Consider the following 18,343-nt stretch of genomic DNA (forward strand, 5'->3'; position numbering starts at 1 on the left):
ACTCCACAGGACAGAACAGAGCAACGGGTTAAATATATATATATATATTATATAGGAACAGGAGGCCACTAAGCCCCTCAAGCCTGTTTCCCCATTCTATAAAATCATGGCTAATCTGTACCTGAACTCCCAATTACCTACCCTTGCCCCATATCCCTTGATACTCTGACCTAACAAATATCTATCCACCTGAGTCTTGAAAATATGAATGGATGCAGCACACACAGCCTTTTGGGGGAGATTTCCACTTCGTTTCAGTTAAAAAATCAAGCCCGATCGAGGGTCAACATGGTGTGAAAGATGGATCACGTCTCACAAATCTAATGCAGTTCTTTGACGGCAGCGCTTAAGTGATGGACGCAACTGTCGGTGAAGGCAGTTTGTATGGCTTTTCAGATATGGATAAGATGCTGCCCAGATTGCTGGCGACAGTTAAAGCACATGGAGTTGGAGGCAAACTCGTGACATAAGGTAGGAGAGTGGTTGTGAGGAAGGAAGAAAAGAACATTCTGTGATGTGTTGGTGTTGCCTCCAGGGATCAGTCAGTCCACGTTACCTGTAATTACCTGTTTCTGTAGAAATATGAGGGAACCTCTAAGACTAAACTACCGCAGTGGGAGTTCAACACGGCGTGTGAGGTGGTAGGGGGATGGGCACAGACCCGAGGTAGAGCGTTCACTGAATACAAGATTGTGTCTCTGTTAACATAGACAGTGAGAAAGAAGTTGGTTAGAAACATAGAAACAGGAGTAGGCCTTTCAGCCTCTCAAGCCTGGTCCAGCATTCTATAAAATTGTGGCTGGACAATATTCTCCGACTCCAATCCCCTGGCCCATATCTTTTGACACCCTAAGGATATCATCTGCATATACCCACGTAGTAAAAACACAGCCCCACACACAACACAAACGGATCACAATTTATTGAAAGGATTCCCCGCTCTCTTATATACACTTTATGAGAATTGTTACAAATTTATGGGAAGAGTGAATTTACAGACAGGTTTTCTAGATCAGCTTTGAAAAAAGCTCATAAAAAGGTTTAAAATACAATTAGAGTGTTTATACAAAAACTATTTTAATTACATGGTCGGGTGAGGAAAGACAAGTGCATCTCGAGAGGACGTTCCAGATTTTATAGAATTTCCTTGACATAAGCAAAGAAATTTTTGGAAGCATTTCTGAAACGTGAAATCTCACAAAGCTCACTGTTTACTGCCCCTTAAAGAGCAGGAAACCTTTCTGCATTCAGCTGCCGGGCAAAGCCAGCCCAGCGTTTGTCATTGAAACTTGTGTAGGTTAGGGCTGAGGTTACACCACACGCCTGGAGCCATTGCTGCCGTTAGCCTCTGGTCACTGACATTCCCGTAGAGGACATTGCTTTCGGGGGGGAAGGGGGAGGGGGTTAAATTTTAGGATGATATGCAACTGAGCGGAAGTGTCAAAAATACCAAGTGGCCTCTGGGATGAATTGTGATTAGTGGGCAGCTTGCTTTTCCAATGCTGTACATAACAGTAATTGACACCCACTACAGTGCAAACTAATGCATTGCTCTGTGGTACTGCTAGTTGTGTGCTCCCTCTCTCTCTCTCTTCCCCGTCCTCGCATCCTGGTGATGGAATATTCTGAGGCTCTCTCTCTCTCCTCCCACTCCCCTACTCTCCGCGGGCAGTGCTTTAAAATAATAACAATCTTTGCATTTGATATAGCACCTTATCAAGCGAATCACAGAATATACTGTGGAATGAGTTGACTGTATATTTTGTGGGAGAACATTTCCCCTTTCTATGAAGGAGGCGAAACACATCCAGTTATATTTACTTAGAAAATAGGATCTACATGGGTCTGGGCAGCTGGAGTCCGAATGATGTCTCCTGTCACGATTATTATTGTACCAGCAGTAGTGCTAACAGGCGAGCGAGCGAGAGAGAGAGGCACTCCCTGCTAACAATGATCTACACTAAAACAATGAAGGCCTGTGAAATCAGCCATCAGGAAGGAGGCTACTGCTTTGCCCTGGCATTAGTGTCTGTGAGTGCACACTGCTCACGGGGCTGCGATTCTCTTGTAAAAGAGGAGGTAAGGGGTGGAGGTGGAGGAGGACGAGGGAGAAAGTGAGCCTAGGAAATGCTGCTCGTCTGTCAGCCTCACCTCCGAGTCGTCAAACAACATCCACTTCCCCTCGTAGCCCCGCAGGCTGCCGACACTTTCCGGGGCTTTGCCTCCGTTAACGCTGCAGGCCTGGTCTTTGACGGAGGCGGCCAGCTTGTCGCCTGAGGCGACGCACTCTGGCCTTACATTGTCTTTCACGCCGATTCCAGGCTTCTCTGGCTCGGAGCTGGACACACACTTCTGACCCCCCAGCAGCCCCACGCTCTCGGCCAGCTTCTTGGTAGTCTTGCCGGCTGCTGCCGTCGGCGGCACGTTCCCCTTCAGCTTGAATGAGACTTCTCCGTCGTCGTACTCCGGGAGGCCGAGGGAGCTCTTGGTCTCCCCCTGGTTGAGGGGCTCCTGTTTGCTGGTGTTGCACACTGTAGGCTGCTCCCACTGCCCGAGCTGGCTCACCCTCACGTACGCGGTGTAGTGGCCGTTGCTGATGCTCACCCCGTTGTGCATGACAACCGCAAACAGCTCGTAGCAGTCGTTGGACTCCCTGGTGCTCCACTCTGCCAGCGAGAGCTTGAGAGGAGTCAACAGCGGAGTGTTGACCTTTGAGAGATTGCCGTAGGGTTCCAACCTACAAACACAAGGTAAAACGTCCTCAGTTGTTCCTATCCCAAAGATTAAATCCCGGGCAGCAGATATACTGGGGGCTGATATCACTGTTAAGGGCAGGTAACAGTCAGCCCACTGTTCCCTCATTTGTCAGGTCACCATTTTGGTCGCCATACATCTCAAATGAAAAGACTGTCCTATTGGTCAGAGGCACAGTCAGCTTCCCTGGTTATTACTGAGATCTGGAGACATCGAAACTTTGTGCTTCCACCTGGAGTGGCTGGGAACGGACACATGGAGCACACGCTGCTTCCTAAGTGATATTCACAAACAACATCCCACCTGCGGATGTGGCGCTAACTGGCTACTTTGTGTAAATCACTGAAATGTGGGAGAGCGGCAGGGTAATGGTGTAATTAGCTGCTCTGTGATAGCAGTGAGGTTTAGGTGGAGTAGATGTTGCCTTGTTTATTGCTGTAAACAGCAGACGTAGAGTTTTTGACCTTGTACCAAACTGAGTAACAGTTATCACATCGGTCAGGCAGGAAGTGACCTTCCCCCTCAGATGACACTTACACAGCGCCTTTCACGTTGGGAAGATGTCCCAAGGCACAGAGCCCGGTGTAAACCACTGCCACATCAGCCACTGTGCTGTGGGAGCAGCTGTGCCAGGGGAGATTACAAGCGGCAACAACAACAACAACAAGATTCCATTTATAAAGCGCCTTTCACGTCAGGAGGACGTCCCAAGGCGCTGCACAGTTGGGTCATGACCCGAGCAGGGGGGAAATGGTCAGGGTGAGGGGAGGGAAGGGAGGGAGCGAGAAGGGGGAAGAGAGTCGAGAGGGGAGCTGAAGGCTCGGTCAAAGAGAAAGGTTTTGAGACCGGCCTTGAAGGAGGAAAGGGAGGAAGCGGCGAAGGCACTGGGGGATGGAGTTCCAGAGCCTCGGGGCTGAGAGGCTGAAGGCCCGACCACCGATGGTAGGGCGGTTGGGGCGGGGGACGTGGAGCAGACCGGAGCCAGAGGAACGGAGGGTACGGGCAGGTAGGTAGGGGGATAGTAGGTTGGAGAGGTAGGAGGGAGCAAGGCCGTGAATGGCCTTGTAGGTGAGGATGAGGATCTTGAAATCAATCCTCTGGGGGATGGGGAGCCAGTGGAGGCGAGCGAGGGTGGGAGTGATGTGGTCGCGGTGCCTGGTGCGGGACAGTACACGAGCTGCAGAGTTCTGAATGACCTGCAGTGTGGAGGGAGGTGGCGGGAAGGCCGGCGAGGAGAGAGTTCCCATAGTCCAGCCTTGAGGTGACAAAGGCGTGAACCAGGGTTTCAGCAGCGTGAGGGGTGAGGTAGTGCCGTAGTCTGGCGATGTTCCGGAGGTGATGGAAGGCGGTGCCAGTTGTGGTGCGGATGTGAGGGAGAAAGGACAGCTCAGGGTCGAACAAAACGCCGAGGTTCCTGACTGGCTTTGAGAGGTGGAGAGTGCAGCCTTGGATGCTGATGGTGTCAGCGCCTGAGGTGCGGAGGCGCTGACGTGAGCCAATCAGGAGGGCCTCGGTTTTTCGCACGTTGAGCTGAAGAAAGTTGTCTCTCGTCCAGGACTCGATGTCGGACAGGCAGCTGTCAGGACATCGGTGGTCGTGGAGTTGAGAGTAGAGGAGGAAAGGTAGGTAGGGTGTCATCCGCATACATGTGGAAGTTAACTCCATGTCTGCGGATGATGTCACCACAGGGGGAGCATATAGAGGGTGAAGAGGAGGGGACCGAGGACAGAGCCCTGAGGGACACCACATGAGACAGTACGGGGGGTGGAAGAGAAGCCATTCGTCGAGACAAAGTGAAGACGGTGAGAAAGGTACGACCTAAACCACTCAAGGACAGTGCCTTGAAGGTTGAGGTGGGAGGACAAGCGGTGGAGTAGGATAGTGTCCTCCACCATTTTACCCAGCGAGCTTCACGGAAGTCACAACTCAACGCAGCTGGTGCTCAGTGCGTCACCGTAGGAAGCTATGAGGTGCCATACTCACTCGGAGCTGCACGCCGCAAAGCACTTGAGGTGGATTGTCACCACTTCGGGCATCTTGTCAAACAGCAGGCTGCGCTCTGCTTCGGTGTAATGATGGCAATTCTCACAGAAGTACTTGTCTTCTCCTACGATCCGCTCGACCGAGGCAAACTGCGAGATGGCCCACTTCAGTGTCTTCACTTCCAGCTTAGGCTCTGGGGAAACTGAGGGGAAAGCAGAGGGCAAGTGAGGACCTGGGACAATGCCTTATCTTATAATAATTCTTGCATTTGATATAGCGCCTTATCACGTCTTCAAGATGTCTCAAAGTGCTTCATAGAATATAATGTAAAGTGAATTGACTGTATATTTTGTGGGTGAAACGTGGCAGCCAATTGCACACAACAGTGTCCCACAAACAGTCGTGGATTGAGTGACCAGATTATAATTTTTTTGTTGTTGAAGGGATTATTACCCCAGAAAGTGATCTGCCAATCGACTAACAACTGGGGTCCTACTTACTGCTGGGTCAACAGAGGCATGCGGAGTAAGGAAACTTGCCCAACATTTTGCCTTGCTGGGAATTGAGTCCATGCGAGTGCTCTAACCAATATACTACAAGATTCCACACATGTATGTATGTATGTATGTATGTATGCATGCATGCATGCATGCATGTATGTATGTATGTATGTGTGTGTGAGAGTGTGGTGGTGGGGAGAGGAAGGAAACAGAATAAAATTCAAATCTGTCTTAGAACTAAGTATAATGTGTAAAGGAGTGAGATTATAGTTCGAGACTTCACAGCCTGAACATATTCAGCAGAAGCTCTGCAAACTTTTGCCATTAGCTGTGATTAATGTGTCATTTAGTTTGGTTTTGTCGACAGACAGTGTTTTGTTGGTGACTGTATCAGGGTTACTGTAGGAAGCTAGCCAATAGTGACTTACTCTCCGACCCAGGCTCCTCCTTGTTAGGGTGGTTCTCTTGCACGGGAACGCTGATGTCCTGGAAGTCCTCTCTTCGCTCTGAGTAACACTCGCATTCCAAGCAGCGCGTCCTCAGCACTAACTGGCCTTGGAACATTCCCTCTATCAGGTCAAAGCCAGTCGGCACTACATCAACACAATGAAGCTGTTACAGCAACTAGAGCAAGAACCAGGAGCTTTACATTTGCTTTTGTTTTGGCTAATTTACTATCCCATAAACCTAATTACTTCTAGAAATAAAGAGACTAGAATATCTTAAGTGGAGCTATACACCTTCCATTCTAGCCCTGGTTCCTCCCAACCTCTTCAATCTGCGAACTCCCCACTCCACCACCCGCCGCCTCCAATCAGCTGGCTCCAGTTTCCCATATGTCCCTTGTCCCCTCCGCTCCACTGTCGGTGGCTGTGCTTTCAGCAACTATGCCCTGAAACTTTGGAACACTCCCTCAATTCCTCCACCTTGCCCCCTTCTTCCCCTTTTTCAGATCACGCCTGAAGACCTTCTCTCCTCTTCGACCGTGCTTACGGTCACCTCCTCCTCCCTCAGCTCGGTGTCAGGCTACCCGTCGTGAAGGGCGGGCGTTATATAAATGCAAGTTGTTGTTGTTCCATTCTCATCAGCCTTTATGTGAAGAATATTTTCTGTCCTCCCTGTCACTGAGCTCTAATTTCAGTTTATGTCTGCATTCCTCCCTCTTAAAATTCCATTCCTCTTCTGGTTGACGCCTCATGCCCCCTACCAGCCTTTTTGATTGCATCCTACACTTGCGAGCGAGCCATAAATAACCTGGTCCCCAAGAACCTTGTGCCTTCTCATTTATTCCCTTCTGCCACTTATACAATCAAAGTGCATTCTACCCCACGCTTTGCCACTTTGCCCCATTCTCCTTCACCATTCATTATAATTCCCAGATTAGTGTCATCCACAAATATGAAAATGCTACCTCTATTTGCATATCCAGGCCACTTATATATAGAGTGGCCCAGTAAAGGCCGACAATGAGAACAGCTTGAATCATTTCCCATCAGCTGCCAAAACAGCCCAATCAGCAATTATCGAGTCAGTGATTTGCTCCAACGGTCTATAGTGTCTCAGCACGTGGCAGCTGCTCGCACACACACACACACACACACACACGTCACAGGTAGCTAATAGCGAATGTAGTGACTTTTTTGTAGACAAATGTGAAACTAAATGCATGATCAAGATCACTCAGTAATACAATTCCATCCATTGATCCTGTGAATTCTTCAGCCTATAAACACACCCTCTGGTTTTCCCATCTGCTTTTTTTAAAACCCTCGGGCCATTCTGACGTCTCCTCATTGACTTTCTTCACACAAAACAAGAAGTTTACATTTATAAATGACTTTCACGCGGGGAGGATATCTCGAGGCGCTTTTACACAGTGCTTTCTCTAAATCAGCAGTTTGTCAAGTGTGGGTTAAGGATTGGCTGACTGACCTGTCTCACTCGTGCTCTTGTCTTCACCTGTACACAAGTGGCCACTTTTCTTGCCCAGATTTTGGGACATACAACAGGGGCTACAGTTGGGGGCAGCGAGGCCTTCAATCAAAGCCTCCTCCTTTCTGGAGCCCACCTGGCTGCCATTTACTTCCTCCCTTCTATGCCCCTTCGCCCCCAGGCTGGCCGTGAGCTTCCCAAGGCTGCAGAATTTGGAGAGAATACTGGGTTGGTTGACTGTAGGCTTAAGCCATCGCAACCCAAGTCGAGTTTTCTTCTGAGTAACTGAACGAGCAGGGATGCTGTCAGTCACGTGTTTAGCCTCAGTCTCTGCCACCTGTTCTATAGCGTCCTCAGCTGGTTTTCTCTTTCCTCGCTCTGGACGTTTCTCCTCGGTTCTCTTCGGATCTTTGGGAACTTTGGATTTCTTGGTTGCGTTCCCAGCTTGCGCGTCGCCCTTTCTTTTCACGTTCCTCCTTTTCCTGGCCGGCATCTCTTGCTCCCTCTCCAGGTTTGGCATTTGGTCAGCTCCTTGTTCCTCGGAGTGTTCTGCTGTGGTGGCTGTGTGCTGATGCTCACCGGGATCCTCCGTGTCGGACGTCGCTTTTTCCTCTCCAGCGGGAATGCTCCTCTGCAACAACTGGCAGGCCTCCAGAATGTATCCCAAGATGCACTGCAACACTTCCTGTGCATCGTGCTGCAGGTACCCGTCATACATCGGATTGAGCTCCCTGCAACAAAGACCAACATTATATACCATGCCATCCCCACGTCATTCAATCTCTTCCTCACTGCCCTTTTCTGTCTGCTGCACATCAATGTACACATCCTGAGTCAGGCACAGGGTATCTATCCTTCACTGCAAGTAACTGAACTGGTCTAACCAGCTAAAGCCGCATAGCTTGCCATTGAGAGCACTATCTGACAAGCTTTCCATTTGCTTGTCCAGCTAGGACCAGGGTTAACAGGAGCTGAGAGGGAAGAATCCCTGCCCCCAGTGACTGGCCTGCTCCTTCAAATCCTGCCAATGAGCCAGGCTGGGCTGGTCTGTCATCAGCAGTGCACTGGAGTACTGCAAACCCGCCTGGCTCAGGAACCGGACTAGAGACCATCACCAAGGATGGGTTTGACTCTCACATTGCGTTGCCAAACATGTCACTTTGAAGGCAGCTCAGCCCCAAGGTCAGCTCCCTCTCTCCCCTCCCCCCCCACTTCCTCCTCACCCCCGATGTGAAGTAGATTATTACTGGGCCACTTACTGAATAATGTGAGACAAAGAGCTGGAGGTAGGGGGAGAGAGGAACACTGTGATTGAGGATTGTGGAAGGCTTGAGATGAATGGTGACAAAGGGCCTGGTTCATCCTGACAAGCAACGTCGTATATAAACAGAACTGGTTTAATAGTATTTACTATCCCCGTTTACGCTAGGAGACAGAACCGAGGCAAGCATTTGCTCCTTCCTGGATTACAAGTACAACAGATTCCTCACCACTTCAACCAAAACTTGTCAAATAACAATCCTTGCATTTGATATTGCCTTATAATGTCTTTGAAACATCTCAAAGAGCTTCACAGAATATACTATAAAGTGAAGTGACTGTATTTCGTGGGCGAAACACAGCAGCCAATTGCACACAGCAGTGTCCCACAAACAGTTGTGGATTGAATAGCCACATTTTTTTTTAAAAGTGATTATAAAAGCAATCCGCCAATCGACTGACAACCGGATTCCTACTTACTTCTAGGCAAACAGAGACATGTGGAGTAAGGAAACTGGCCTAACGTTTCTCCCTCTCCAGAAATCAAACCCGGGCCCTCTCGCTTGCAAGGCGCGTGCTCTAACCACTAAGTTACAGGACTCCAATAAGTCTTACTTCAGAGTTCCCATTAGTCTCTTGGGCTGTGCGGCCAGTTCCCCCTCGGTGTACTTGTCGGGGTTCAGCAGGAAGCTGGCCTGTACCTGCTCCATGGACACAATCAGGCTGTGAAGATTCCAGATCAGCTCTAAACAGATGGGCAGCTCCTCCTGGTCCTCCGACTCCTCCTATGGAATAAAATATGGGTACTGTGTGCGCTCGGAGACCTTCAGTGTAATCACCTTTCACATGACAACAAACCATCAAATACCTGCTGGATTCAAAGCGGTGTGGAGAGCCCAAAATGTGGGGGGCTTAAAATATAGGACAGCTAGCAGCAGATCTAAAAGGGAGTTTGAGGAACTTCTCTACGCAGAGGGAACTCACTGCCGGAGCTGTGGTTGAAGCAGAAAGTACCAACGTATTTAAGAGGTAACTTGCATTACTTGAGAGGGAAAAGGAACGGAGAGACGAGAGGATTAGGAGGGAGGGAGGCTTGTGTTCCCAGTCTCCAACCAATGCTGAAAGGCTCGATACACAAGGCATGCACGGACAGAAGTAGCAAGGGAAACAATAGCTGGAGATTAGGTGAAACATTCACACACAGTTACACTGCGATTACCTGCTCTTTTTTTGGCTCCTGTTCGTTCTGCAGCATCTCTCGTTTCCGTGAGATGATGTTGTACAAATATTTTATCCCAGTTCTAAATGCAGGGCAATAGTACAACACCTGGTGGTAAAACAAGCAACGGCAGCTGAGTTACAAATTGACTACACAGGCAGCAACCTCCTCTTCAGACTAACTGTTTACAAAGGGCAACATGTTTATACAAAGAGCAACCCTGAATGAAAACTATCCTGCCAGAATACATCGGACTAACGGCTCAATGGAATTAATGGAATTATGTAACCCTGAAGCAATCAGAATATTTAGCATGTTTTGCTGTTACTGAAAGTGTAAGCACTTCAGACACTAAGGACTGGTTCTGTTCCAAAATAAGTAAAGTAATTATTACCTGAAGCACGCTATTGAGGTAACACGTATTGCCCAGGTTGTTCAGCCCCACGAAAGGCAGAAGCTCCTCTCTCTTTTCATATCCAACCGCAGGTGCCAACAAAGTCTCCGAAACAATCTGGTCACATCTTTTTTGGAGTGGAGAGAGCAGCAATGAAGCCAGTGTCACACTTTAACAGTACATGAGCACAATAGTGATCAAAACCTAAAATAACCTGCACACCAAATACCAAGTGAGAGATATTAGCAGACAAGAGAGACCGGGACTGTTATCACCTGAACAGAGAAGGTGAAGAGGAGACCTGAGTGTGTGTTCAAAACGATGAGCGGTTTTAGGGAGAAACCAATCTCAATTGAAAACTCAGAGGGTTATTAAGATGCCTAACCAAAACCCAGGAAGCAGAATCCTTTCGAGGTTTTAATAGGGAATTGAGCAAATAGCTGAAAAAGAAAAAATATAAAAGGATACAAGGAAGAAACAGGGAATGGGACTTCTGTCCAGCGCCCTTGGAGGTCCTCCCGATGTGAAAGGCGCTCTGCAAATGTAATCTGTTGTTGTTGGGCCAAATGTTCTTGTTGAAAAGATTCTATGTCGAGCAAGCCTAAGCAGCAGCCCAACACAGCAAAGTGACAGGACAGAGCACCCTTTGAATGCTCAGCCAATACAAGAATTACAAGTGCCAATACCAACCACTGAGTGCTGCTCTCAACTCGTCCAAAGCTGCCACCGGACTTGGAGAGTTAGCGCTTCCCAAGATGTTACTCTTAGCAAATGAGAACTGTAATAATAATAATCCTTGTATTTGATATAGTGCCTCATCACGTCCTTGAGATGCCTCAAAGTGCTTCTCAGAAGTGAACTGACTGTAGTTTATGGGCGAAACCCAGTGCACAGCAGTGTCCTACAAACAGTCGTGGACTGAGTGACCAAATGATTATTATATTTTTTTAAGGGAAAGCGACCTGACAATCGACTAACAAGCAAGTTCCTATTTACTGCTAGGTAAAAGGAGGCATGTAGAGTAAGGAAAATTGCCCAATGTTTCGCCCTCCCCAGGAATTGGACCCAGGTCCTTCACTTGGTAAGCGAGTGCTCCAACCACTACAAGACCCCAACTGTAAGAGGGCAAGTTTACAGATCTCCCTGATCTCCTATACTTTATTTGGATAGAAAAACAAACCGTTCTCCATGTAAGAACAATTTTCCATTTAAAACCATTTCCTCTCCTCCAGAGACCTTCTACTTCAACTCTCTGCACTCAGCTGCTCAGTGCCACTGCCATAGACCACTCGCCAGCAAAGCAGGTTGCCCCTGAATACTGACCCAAAAACCAGCAGTCAGTGCTGGACAAACATTTCACCTGAGCCACCGTGCGCTACAGTAACAGTCCTCCAATTCCACTTGCTTTCTCTCTAGTTGTTCCTGTCCATACTCGCCACCCTGTCCATCATCTGTCTCCACTCGCTTTCCACCCTACTGCTCCCTATTTAATTGCGAATCTTAGATATTTTAATATTTCCAGCTTTAGCTCCCAGTAACTCCGCCCTCTGCTAAAGTAGACACAGACAGCACCAACCTGCCCCCTACCTTGTCAGGTCACATGGATGAAATATATATATATATATATATATATACACACACACACTAATAAAGTCGAAATGTCTGTGTGTGTGTGTCTGTCCACCAAGACCACAATAACCGATTGACAAGACGTGGTTTGTACCTCATCGGAAATGTCTTGCATGGGGGAGGGAATTCCTAACATTGATGAGCTATAACCTAAACAAGCTCATCACACACGCATAGCAGTTTTGCTTAAGGTATAAAAATTACAAAAATTACATTTGTATAGTGTCTTTCACGTCGGTGCTGGACAATCAGTGTTTCGGACCCGAGCTGGGGGTCGGGATCGCAGAGGGCGGCGGGGGGGGGGGGGGGGGGAGGAGGAGGAGGGTGACCGAAGGCACGGCCGAAGAGGAGGGCGTTGAGACGGATCTTGAAGTAGACAAGGGAAGGGGCGAGACGGAGGGACTGCGAGATGGGGTTTCAGAGGGTGGTGGCAGATTGGCCTGCCAATGGTGGGGAGGGCGAGACGGGGGACATGAAGCAGGCTGGAGCCTGCTGAGCGGAGGGAGCAGGTAGGTTGATAGGGGATTAGGAGGTCGCAGAGGTAAGGGGGAGAGCAAGGCCATAGAGGGCTTTGAAAGTGAGGATGAGGATCTTGAACTGTATCCTCTGCATGCTGGGAAGATAGTGGGAGTCGGGTGAGGATGGGGGTGATAGGATCGCGGAGCCTGGTGAGGGAGAGGTGGCAGGATGCAGAGTTCTGGATGATCTGCAGCCTATGGAGGAAGGAGTTGGGGAGGCCGACAAGCAGGGAGTTTGCGTAGTCGATGTTATGAATGCAAGTATGAGGATCTCGGCAGCCTGCGGTGTGAGACAGTGGTGGAGCTGCGCAACATTGCGGAGGTGGGGAAAGGCGGAGCGGGTCATGGCACAGATGTGGGGTATGAAGGACAGTTTCATACCTGTGAAGGAGAGGTCAAGGAGGACAAGGAAGCAGAGAGAGCCCTGGTCGCAGATGTTCAGAATGTCATTAGTGACTTTGACTATCGCTTTTTCCATCCTGTGGGCAGCCTGGCCCGACTGGACGGGTTTAATGGAGGAATGGCAGGAGAGGAAAAAAGAAAGTTGGGATGCAACGACTCGTTCCAGGACCTTAGAGAGGAATGGGAAGTTGGAAATGGGGCGATAGATGAAGAGTGGGGGTGGGTCCAGGGTAGATTTTTTGAGGATGACAGCTGTTTTGAGGGCGGGGTGAGAACAGTGCTAGTAGATGACAGTGGCAGTGGACCCTCCCGTCACAGATTGTAAATCAAATTTTACACAGTGCTAAACAATCCCAGCACCACTTACTTGTCAGGACCTCGGTGTTCGGAAACGCTTTGCTCGCTCTCTTGCTTATCGTTGAAGTCTAACGCTCGTTTGGCTTCTTTTTTCTGGAAGAACTTGAGGGAGAGTCGTTTGCGTTTGGTGGGGCTCGCTCTCCCACTGTTCTCATTCTGCATCAGGCCAGGCATTCCTTGGCAATGCCTCACACAAATAGATACAAATCCCGCACTGGTGCAGAGACAAGACAGGAGCTGTATACTGCTAACTTCGGAAAAACTGGTCTGGATTTACTCCCCGAACACATCCACCTTCTGTGAAATAGACAATAGACAGTTGCAACCCGAGCTAATAATAATACTTGCATTTGATATAATGTCTTATCACATCATTGAAAAGGTTTAAAGTGCTTCACAGAATATACAGTGAAGTGGATTGACTGTATTTTGTGGGCAAAACACAACAAATTGCACATAGCAGAGTCCCACAAGTAGCCACGGATTGAGTGACCACTCCAACAATCGATTAACAACCGGGTTCTTACTTCCTACTTACTGCTAGGTAAACAGACGTGTGGAATAAGGAAATTTGCCTAAGATTTCATTCCACCCAGGAATCGAACCTGGGTCCTCGCGCCTGCGAGGCGAGCACGCTAACCACTATGGGATCAAAAGCTAAATTTAACAACATACAGCTTAAAATACATGATTACATAAAACGCAGCTAACAAGATTACAGAATTGTACAGGAACGAGTCAGACTGAAACGCGTTCCCTCCCTTGCCTCCTTTAAGACATGCCTCAAGACCCTTCTCTTCAACCGCGCCTTCAGTCGTCCTCCTATACCCCCCACCCCACTCTCCCTGCCTTCCACCTCTCCTGATACCAACCCCCTGCTCGGGTCCAAATCCCTGACTGTCCAGCACCTTAGGACATCCTCCCAAAGTGAAAGGTGCTGCATAAATGTAATTTTTTGTTGTTATGCTGTGTGGAGGTGTCATTACTCGAGAAGCTGTCCTCAGCTATAATGGTCAGTAGAAGTCAAGCTGACCAGTCCCTACCTCACTTGAGTAAGATTTCAACTGAAAATTAATTCTAAATTATTATTTTTGTACAAGAAATGTCAGTTGGAAGAGTTTTGGGATGTCATTGTCATTGTAATATCACATCGGCAAAATTATATTCTCTCCTTCTTGCCCCCAATAAAGAGCACCTGAGGGCTCGGCGGACAGCTGTGAAACTGAGGATATTTAGCACATTTCACCACTCTCTGGGCTCATATTGTAAAGATTATGAGGTGAGACATTTGATATGACAGTTGGCACCCGTAGAATTTATGTGGGGGAGGAGAGAATGGAGAATTGCTCATGTTTCATCAGAAGCACAAACGAATGTTTTGGATTGTGCTTCTTTATAAACCCAGTTATGGTAAACAAAATGCAAACTCCTGATCTCACCTCACGAGGTTTAGAATTACTGTGAATTTTAAACAGTTTTGTGCAGTTAACTTTCTCTCTTCACCCCAACCCTCAGGTGCTGGCTAATGCTGGGCAGAGTTCCAGAGCCGCTAGCTGCCAACAAATGCCTCACTAAGAGCCCACATAGTGAACCTTGTTGGCCATTTGACAGGAGAGGTTCATAACCAGGCCTGATTCCAAGTTTACCCAACCTCACTCAAAAGCCCTACTCGACAAGGAGTTTCTCTCACCCGGTCTCCTGGCCAACAATCTTCCAAAATGAAATCGTCACTCACTTCGTGGCTGTTTGCATGCAAATTCACACAAAATACACAGCCACTACAGTAATGAAGCGCTTTGAGATATCTTCCCAATATGAAGAGCGCTACGGGAAATGCAAGGATTATTGTTATCATCAATTGCCCAGGAGGGGGTGGGGGGTCTGGCCTGGTTGATTTTCTCCCCTCCCCAGGGAGCACTAAAACAACAAGTTACATTTGTACAGCGCCTTTCACGTCAGGATGATGTCCCAAATTCATTTGAAGCCCCAACTTCTGCCTCAGTTGAGATCAGGTAATAACAGAATCAAAGTGGAACGTGGTAGCCATACAGCTCTGTTTCATTCCAGTTCCAGTGCCTTGGGACGTCCTCCTGAGGTGAAAGGCGCTATACAAATGTAGTTGTGTTGACAGCTCTGATTAGCTATTTGGAGAAGATCCAAACTTTTCCACGTGGTGATCAGCAAAACAGAGGCTGAAATTGGTTTAAGAAAAATTCTAAAATACATGTTATTGTGTTAATCTACTGTACAAAAGAGAATACACGTTTGGCACAATAATCTATGATTTTATAATTCACAATGATAATAATCCTTGCTATTTGATACAGCGCCTTATCGTGTCGCTGAAATGCCTCCAAGCGCTTCACGGAATATACTGTAAAGTGAATTGAGTGCACAAACAACCGAGTTATCAACTCACTGAAGCTCAGAGGAGTATCATTGACAACAAACCGTCCCAAAGCACCTCCCGGCATTCCCTGTGAAGTGTAGTGACTGTGTGATGTGGGGGGCAAACACGGCAGGCGATTTTCGCGCAGCGACATCCCCACAAACAGGAGTGAAGCGAGTGAGGGTTTGTATGTGGTGACTGTCGGCCGGGACCCGGGGGGGGGGTGTGGGGGGGAGACTGACTGCTCTCCTCCCCGCTGCCCCCACTGTGAGACCACATATAGCCCCCGAGGTGGGAGGGGGGAGGCTCGCGGTGGGGGGGGGGGGGGGGGGGAGTCTCACGGTGGGGGGGGAGGCTCGCGGTGGGGGGTGGAGGCTCGCCTCACGGTGGGGGGGAGAGGCTCGCGGTGGGGGGAGGCTCGCGGTGGGGGGGGGGAGGCTCGCGGTGGGGGGGGAGGCTCGCGGTGGGGGGGGAGGCTCGCGGTGGGGGGGGGAGGCTCGCGGTGGGGGGGGAGACTCGCGGTGGGGGGGGAGACTCGCGGTGGGGGGGGGACTCGCGGTGGGGGGGGGGGGAGTCTCACGGTGGGGGGGGGAGGCTCGCGGTGGGGGGGGGGAGGCTCCGGTGGGGTGGGGGGGGAGTCTCACGGTGGGGGGGAGGGGGAGTCTCACGGGGGGGGGGAGGGGAGTCTCACGGTGGGGGGCGAGGCTCGCGGTGGGGGGGGGGGGAGTCTCACGGTGGGGGGGAGGGGGAGGCTCGCGGTGGGGGGGAGGTTCGCGGGGGGGGGGAGTCTCGCGGTGGGGGGGAGGGGGGAGGCTCGCGGTGGGGGGGGAGGGGAGGCTCACGGTGGGGGGGTGGGGGAGTGGGGAGGTCTCACGGTGGGGGGGAGGGGGGAGGCTCGCGGTGGGGGGGGGAGGTTCGCGGTGGGGGGGGGGGGGAGTCTCGCGGTGGGGGGGGGGGGAGGCTCGCGGTGGGGGGGGAGGTTCGCGGTGGGGGGGGGGGGGAGTCTCGCGGTGGGGGGGGGGAGGCTCGCGGGTGGGGGGGGGGGAGGCTCGCGGTGTGGGGGGGGAGTCTCGCGGTGTGGGGGGAGGGGGGAGTCTCACGGTGGGTGGGGGGAGTCTCACGGTGGGTGGGGGGGAGGCTCGCGGTGGGGGGGGGAGGGGGAGGCTCGCGGTGGGTGGGGGGAGGCTCGCGGTGGGGGGGGAGGGGAGGCTCGCGGTGGGGGGGAGGGGAGGCTCGCGGTGGGGGGGAGGGGAGGCTCGCGGTGGGTGGGGGGAGGCTCGCGGTGGGGTGGGGGGAGGCTCGCGGTGGGTGGGGGGAGGCTCGCGGTGGGTGGGGGGGAGGCTCGCGGTGGGGGGGGGGGGGAGTCTCGCGGTGGGTGGGGGGAGGGGAGGCTCGCGGTGGGGGGGGGAGGCTCGCGGTGGGTGGGGGAGGGGGGAGGCTCGCGGTGGGGGGGAGGCTCGCGGTGGGGGGGGAGGCTCGCGGTGGGTGGGGGGAGGGGGGAGGCTCGCGGTGGGTGGGGGGAGGGGGAGGCTCGCGGTGGGGGGGGACAGGAGTGAGAGTGTGTCAGGGTATGTGTGAGGTGGTGTGTTGGGGGGGTGGGGGGAGGCTCGCGGCGCTGGTGTCCGGCTGTGGGGGTGTGGGGGGGCTCCGCCGCTCGCTGTGTGTGAGGGAGCGGGAGGACTGTGTTGTGGGTCTGTGTCACTGTGTGGGGGGGACTCGCGGCGCCGGGGTTTCGAGCTCCGCCGCTCGCTGTGTGTGTGAGAGAGAGAGAGAGAGTGGAGGAGACGGCACTCACCCTCCAGCTCTCGGCCCCACCGCTTGGCGCCCTTTCCGAAGCCAGGACCCCGCGCGCCGGCTGCCCGCACAGCGCCTGCGTCGCCGCTCCACACCGCGCGCGCTCTGCGTGAGGAGGGGGCGGGTCGCGGGGTCCTGACAGAGAATGGCGCTAAAATCACACTGACGTCAGAGAACCGCCCGCCTCCTCGCACGGCCCCGCCCATTCTCTCCCGCCCCGCCCACTCTCTCAAGCCCCGCCCATTTCCCCCAGCCCCGCCCACAGCAGGAGCCAGGAGTCAGCTGCTGCCCCCTAGAGCCAGAGTCAGCTACAGCAGGAGCCAAATAATAATAATAATAATATAATATATGGCGCCTTATTGCGTCCTCGAGACATCTCTCAAAGCGCTTCACAGGATATACTGTAAAAGTGTAGTGACTGTGTAGTTTGTGGGTGAAATGCGGCAGCCAATTGCGCGCAGCGGTGCCCCACAAACAGCCGTGGATTGAGTTTCCCAATTATTATCACTTATTTCTTTTGGAAAGGATTATTACCCCCGGAAAAGTGACCTGCCGATCGACTCTCAACTGGATTCTTACTTACGGCTCGGTAAACAGAGGCATAGGGAGTAAGGAAACTTGCCCACAGCTTCGCTCTGCGTGGAATCAAACCCTGGTCCTCTCACTCGTGAGGCGAATGCTCGAACCACTACAACAACAACAACAACAACAGCATGATTGCATTTATAGAGCGCCTTCCACGTCGGGAGGACGTCCCAAGGCGCTGTACAGTTGGGTCAGGACCCGAGCATTGGGGGGAAATGGTCAGGGTGAGGGGAGGGAGCGAGGAGGGGGTAGAGAGTCGAGAGGAGAGCTGAAGCTACGGTCAAAGAGAAAGGTCTTGAGACCGGCCTTGAAGGAGGAAAGGGAGGAGGCGGCGAAGGCACTGGGGGATAGAGTTCCAGAGCCTCGAGGCTGAGAGGCTAAAGGCCCGGCCACCGATGGTAGGGCGGTTGGGGCGGGGGATGTGGAGCAGACCGGAGCCAGAGGAATGGAGGGTACGGGCAGGTAAGTAGGGGGATAGTAGGTCAGAGAGGTAAGAGGGGGCAAGGCCGTGAATGGCCTTGTAGGTGAGGATGAGGATCCACAGGACTCCGTTACAGGACTCCACAGGAATGGGAGCTGGAGGAAGCCCAGAGTCGGTCATAGCGGGAGCCAGAGCAGGATCCGGAT

The 18,343-nt window shown here is 51.5% G+C and overlaps 1 protein-coding gene across 1 annotated transcript; it reads right to left on the reverse strand.

Annotated features, from left to right (window-relative positions):
• Nucleotides 1-1,728: 1,728 nt before the first annotated feature.
• usp1 (ubiquitin specific peptidase 1) lies at nt 1,729-17,221 on the reverse strand. Its single transcript, XM_007908961.2, has 9 exons — nt 17,133-17,221; nt 12,959-13,245; nt 10,043-10,169; nt 9,649-9,756; nt 9,045-9,214; nt 7,170-7,900; nt 5,666-5,830; nt 4,738-4,939; nt 1,729-2,737 (listed from the first exon to the last, which is right to left on the reverse strand). The coding sequence occupies exons 2-9, from the start codon at nt 13,120-13,122 to the stop codon at nt 2,047-2,049; spliced, it is 2,358 nt and encodes a 785-aa protein (XP_007907152.2). The 5' UTR covers nt 13,123-13,245; nt 17,133-17,221; the 3' UTR covers nt 1,729-2,046.
• Nucleotides 17,222-18,343: the final 1,122 nt, after the last annotated feature.

Source organism: Callorhinchus milii, unplaced genomic scaffold (genome assembly GCF_018977255.1).
Source record: "Callorhinchus milii isolate IMCB2004 unplaced genomic scaffold, IMCB_Cmil_1.0 Scaffold5, whole genome shotgun sequence".
NCBI lineage: Eukaryota > Metazoa > Chordata > Chondrichthyes > Chimaeriformes > Callorhinchidae > Callorhinchus > Callorhinchus milii.

Coding starts and splice junctions, on each gene's coding strand:
- usp1 (XM_007908961.2), bottom strand. CDS start 13,122: ATGCCTGGCCTGATGCAGAATGAGAACAGTGGGAGAGCGAGCCCCACC. Junction 7,901..9,044: donor AGACTAATGGGAACTCTGAA/GTAAGACTTATT, acceptor TCTTTGTTGCAG/GGAGCTCAATCCGATGTATG. Junction 5,831..7,169: donor CAAGAGCACGAGTGAGACAG/GTCAGTCAGCCA, acceptor GTGTTGATGTAG/TGCCGACTGGCTTTGACCTG.